Consider the following 5,219-nt stretch of genomic DNA (forward strand, 5'->3'; position numbering starts at 1 on the left):
CGTAAGCCCGCATCCCCCCCGCCGCCGCCCAGCACTTAACTGGGCTCTTGGCATCAACGAGTGCATATGTATCTAGATACATATGTACCCAACTATATTTATACACTGATTATGTGAAAAAATATCGGTTCAGCAGTTAAAAAATCGTATAAAAAGCAAGCAAATGAAGATACTAAATTATTAAGAAAAAAAAGAAGTAAAACAATGAATTATTAAATTAATTAAAAAAAAAAAATCAAACAAAAAACAACATTGAAATAAAAAAGAAACACTAAAATGATAACAAAAAAAAATTTACAAAAAATGAAAACGTTTATTTAATTGCTAATGGAAACCATCAAAGTGTATTTTTTTTTTGGAGTGCTCTTCTAACTGCTTCGGCGACGCAGGCATCTTCGGAAGCCATCCCTGCGGAAGTAAGTGAGTGAGTCAAGGAGAAAGAGAGAGAGAGAGAGTATGTGCTTACCCATGGATTGGAATATGGTGAGTGCATTGGCTGCTGGATAATTTTGTTGCAGTATAACAGAACCCACAGCAGCGACTATGGGCGCAGGCAGATCTTGCAGCTCCTTTGCTGCATTCTCCATGCTGTCCACGTACACCAAGGATTCCGCATAGATATCGGCTGCAATCTCGCCAAAAGCCACTTCGCCAGCACCCACAGCTGTAAATTGTGAGTTTTTAAAATTTATAATTTTTTATAATTTCTTTACTTGCCATTAATATGCACAGCGCGACTGGCACGCAAATCCTTTGCAGCAAAGAGCGCCACGTCCGCATAGGTGGCCACACATATGACATCTGCCTGCTGCACTGCCTCAGCCGCTGTGGCACAAACTTCAATTTGCGTTTGGGCAAACTCAGCGGCTAGCTGCTTGGCCAATTGTGTGGCCTTCGCTGTGGTGCGATTGTAAAGACTCAGCTGCTGCACTTTAAAGTTTGCGCACATGGCCCGAGCATGCAGCTGACCCTGCACGCCGCAGCCCACAATTGCCACATGCAACGCACGCTCCTCGGCAAAGCGACGCAAGTACAAATACTTGGTTGCTACGATGGAAGCTGCAACAGTGCGCCAGGTGGTTATGTCTGTGCCCGCCATAATCGCTGACAGTTCGCCTGTGTCCACATCGAAGAGCATTATATGTGCTGCTACGCTGGGCAGCGGTGGCTTGCGCTGCTGATTGCTGCTAAATGACGTCACCAGCTTGCAGGCCAAGCTGTTGGTTGAGCTGGCTTCACCGCTCAGCTTATAGTTGCCCACAAAGGCGGGCATGGCAAGCAGCAGCTTGGACGGATCTGCTTTTGTCACAATGCGTGCGGGTTGATCTACATAGGCGCCAGCTTCATTTGGCTGCTTTACATTGATTACTGCTTTGAGTGCCTGCTCCACTGCATCATTGACCAACGGCCAGCTGAGCACACGACGCACTGCATCCGCATTATAATAGACTGGTTCCATTTTGGCTGAGCTGTAATTTAATTCAAAGATATACTATAAGCACAGCTGATCGTAAGTTTAAATTGCTTATCTTCGCTTAATTTCGATTAACAGTCGTTCTCAATACTAACATAGCAATGTTATTTTTAACATTACAGTGCTCGAACGGCTTATCGATTAATGAGCGCAAGCTTTCAAATTCAAATTCAAATTTCAACGGTTCAAAATGTTAGCGCTGTATGAGCATTTAAGCAGATGTGGCTGGAAATACGCATATATACGAGTGAGTTTCAAAGTTTTATATTATTTATTGCTTTAAGAATTCTCTTTTCACTGTCGTTGAAAGAAAACTGCAAAATGTATTCAACTCTTTCGCTGCTTTTCCTCATTGGGCATGCAACTGCAACCGCAAACGCTACCGCAAAAAGGGAAATTACTATATGTATATGTATAGATAATTCTTGGCGTGTTGGCTTCCAGTTGACAACTTCATCTTCATTTTAATGTAAGCCTAGCCCTGAGATGCGAAAGTGAAAAGTTTGTGCCACCACCAACAACAGCTGATAGGAAATTTAATTTATGCCGCAGCTATTGTTTTCAACAATTTCCCAGCTGAGCGTGAATTCAGATTTTGACATAATTTTTTTTTTTCGTCTTAGCTTTCTCACATTTGTATGTCTCGCTGCGCAATTTCACTTGACTTGACCTTTTGCGGCAAGTCTAAGTACATGGAGTACATGCTACAGCCCACAAAAGCTTCCCATTGTGGCCTTGGGAAATAATATGTTACATGTGTGTGTGTGTGTGGCATAGCTTTGATTTATTTGTGGCAGCTATGCCGACCGTAGCGACAAATCAAAGTCAAAACATGGGCTGCTGAGTCAGCGGCACACAAACTCCTTGCCTCTACCTGTTGCTGCCACAGGAGTGCTAATACAGCTTGCCACACACTCTGCACTGACCTTGCTGCCTGTGGCAAGTCATAATTCCAAATTGATTGCGCAAACGCTGCCCCGTTTACAATTCCAATTGCAATTGCAAATCGAAAAGTGAATTGTCGCCAACACTTTAAATAAATTGCTAAATGATTTGGCAAGCGCCAAAAACTAACAACAGCAACATACACCCAAAACTTATGTGGACTCTGCATAAATTGTTTGCTGACAGAAAACAAAAACAAAATTGCACATTTAGATAAGTTGCTATATAAGGTTGTCTACACTTTGATATTAACTTGGAACTCTAAATATTATTTTGTTAATTAATTGTTCAGCAAACAAAAGCAGCTAGCTTATTATTGTTGAACATTTTTAATACATTTTTTATGAAAGCATAATCCAAAAATTAATTTAGAACACAATGCGCGTTGCATGCCACAATTCTTCGTCAGAAATTGTTGCATTGTGTGTGTGTGTGTGTGTTGCCTGTTTTGTTGTTTTTGGACGCTTGTGGGGCCCACAAGTTTTGGTTTCGAGCTGCTGAAAAGCCAAAGCACATACACAAAAATATTTTTTTTATTTATGCCAATTTTGTTTGCTGCATTCAGGCCTGGCTTTTAAGCGAATTTGTAACTGTAACTGTAAGTTTAAAAGCTTATGTTGGCGTAGCGTGTATGTGTGTGTGTGTGTGTGTGTGGCAGCAGAACGTAGCCAACATTGCCACACCTTTTTATAATGTGCTGCCCTCATTGGCATTGCCTTACTTTAGCTTTTGTTGTTGTTGTTGTTGCGCCCGCACACTTTGTGCAAATACAAATACACACACACACACACACATGCATAAGTATGTATGTATGTGTTAAACAAAAAGGAAAGTTTGCAGCGCGCATGCGAACACACATACATACAAACATAAGCGCACTTTTGTAGATCAATCTTGGCTACGGTCTGACCAGGCCCAGGCCTGGCTTGGACCTGCCTCTGGCCCGTTAGCCGGCGGCGTCAACGTCATCATCATCATCATCATCGACGGCGCTCACTAAAATGTGGTTTGTCCTTGGAGAATGTGTAACAAAACAAATGCAAACAAATTACACGCTCAAAAAAATTAACAAACTCAAAATGTGCACAAATTACGCTTTCATAATTTTTAATATATTTAAATTTTCGCTCTTATTGCGCATGTCGATATAATTAATATCGATCAATTACTCTACCATTTGTATATACCAACTTGGTATTTAGTACTTCTTTTAGTTTTAGTTTTTCAATTTCGCGTAGTGTACTGACATTCATAATTATGCATGTGTATACAGTTATACATAGTTATAGCATTTATTACGGTGTTTTAATTGTGCCGTTAGTCTATGCCACACCCTGGCTTATCTCGAAAAACTGATCTCATTCCGCAAACGTAAAACGCATTAGCAAAACACAAATGATTGTTGGCTCAATTAGCATGTGACATGTGCTTGACTGTTTATCAAACAGTTAATGCAATTATATGTGTATAGCCTAAAAGGAAATCGTCTGTTGCAGTTTGCATAAAAACACGGCATTTGTTATATTCATTAAGTAAATACAAAGCGTTTGCATTATAAATCATTACAAACAGCCAAAGGCACACTTCAAGCGCCTGGGCATGTGTTTTTGCAGTTTACAGTTAGAGCGCGGGTGGCAGCGCGACGACAGAGCGACAAAGGCAGAGCAGAACCTTTCACAGATCTCAGCAGCGCAGTCGCAGCCTTAGCCGCAGCGAGCACACGAACCAATCGTAACGACACGAACGTAAGCCGCGCTGCTCGCGAAGCTCGTAAGCTGAGCTCTGCAGCTTTGGCTGTGGTTCGTTTTATTTTTATCAGCAGCGCCCAGTCGGCCAGTCGAGGTTGTGCAGTCGGCCAAAGCGGTTGTCAGCGCACGTACCAAGCGTTTCAAACTCTTCTTCTCTTCGCTCTCAGTGCGCAGCGAGATAAGCAAAGTGCAAGCAAGAACAAACTGTAAAGTGCCCAGCAAAGAACAAACTGTAAACTGTTAACTGTAAATGTGCAAAGGAACACAAAACTAAGCTAATCGAGAGTGTTCAGAGTGTGTGTGTGCGTGTGCGTGTGCACGTGTGAGTGAGTTTGTTAATTCATTAATTGTTGTTTAGCGACAAACACAACGATTTATTATTGATCCAGTGTTAAGTGTGCTTAATTGATTTAACTTTAAGCAGCGCAAACAAATCTTTTCATATGCCTTACACCTTTTTTTTTTTTTGAAAATTTTTTGACAGTGCATTAATTTTTATTTAGGAAAAAAAATACTGGCAAGCAATTTGTTTATTCCTTAAGTGCTGTGTGTGCGCCTGCTTAAGTGTTTGTTTTATTTTTTTTGGTTGTTGCTGCTCACAAATATTTGACACAAGTCGCAATAAGAATATTGTTAACCTGTTCTTAAAGACGGGGGCGGATCGCAATCTAAAAGAAGAAGACAATCGATACTCGGGGTAAGTTCATTTCGCAAATTTATTAATTTGTATGCACATTTTATTTAGAATTTTTGGGTTTTTTTGGAGGTCAGTGTACGGCCAGAGTTAGAGCCGTAGAGTGAGATCTTTATCAGTTTTCTGTTTGTTTTTGTTTTTCTGCAACGTTGAGCAGCGGGCAGTGCAAAAGACTTCCGAGCCAGTTGCACTGAACCGCAACAATCAAGGCAAACAAAGCTAAAGCTAAAGCCAGAGCTTGACCATCAATGGGCTCCGCCCCGCCCCGCACGACTTAGAACCCTTGATTTTCCGACCTTCTGCTAATTGTAGGAAATTTTTATTTCATGGCAATGTAGCGTATAAACGAAGGGCGTTT

At 41.3% G+C, this 5,219-nt stretch overlaps 1 protein-coding gene across 2 annotated transcripts; it reads right to left on the bottom strand.

Moving 5' to 3' along the window:
- Positions 1-316: 316 nt before the first annotated feature.
- LOC108606687 (ketimine reductase mu-crystallin) lies at positions 317-1,658 on the bottom strand. Of its 2 annotated transcripts, XM_017997040.2 has the most exons (3): positions 718-1,651; positions 467-664; positions 317-408 (listed from the first exon to the last, which is right to left on the bottom strand). In XM_017997040.2, the coding sequence occupies exons 1-3, from the start codon at positions 1,457-1,459 to the stop codon at positions 338-340; spliced, it is 1,011 nt and encodes a 336-aa protein (XP_017852529.1). In that variant the 5' UTR covers positions 1,460-1,651; the 3' UTR covers positions 317-337. The 2 variants fall into 2 exon arrangements, with proteins under 2 accessions (XP_017852529.1, XP_017852528.1); XM_017997039.1 differs by having other exon boundaries at positions 317-664; positions 718-1,658.
- Positions 1,659-5,219: the final 3,561 nt, after the last annotated feature.

Source organism: Drosophila busckii, chromosome X (genome assembly GCF_011750605.1).
Source record: "Drosophila busckii strain San Diego stock center, stock number 13000-0081.31 chromosome X, ASM1175060v1, whole genome shotgun sequence".
NCBI lineage: Eukaryota > Metazoa > Arthropoda > Insecta > Diptera > Drosophilidae > Drosophila > Drosophila busckii.

Coding starts and splice junctions, on each gene's coding strand:
- LOC108606687 (XM_017997039.1), bottom strand. CDS start 1,459: ATGGAACCAGTCTATTATAATGCGGATGCAGTGCGTCGTGTGCTCAGC. Junction 665..717: donor TCGCGCTGTGCATATTAATG/GCAAGTAAAGAA, acceptor CACAATTTACAG/CTGTGGGTGCTGGCGAAGTG.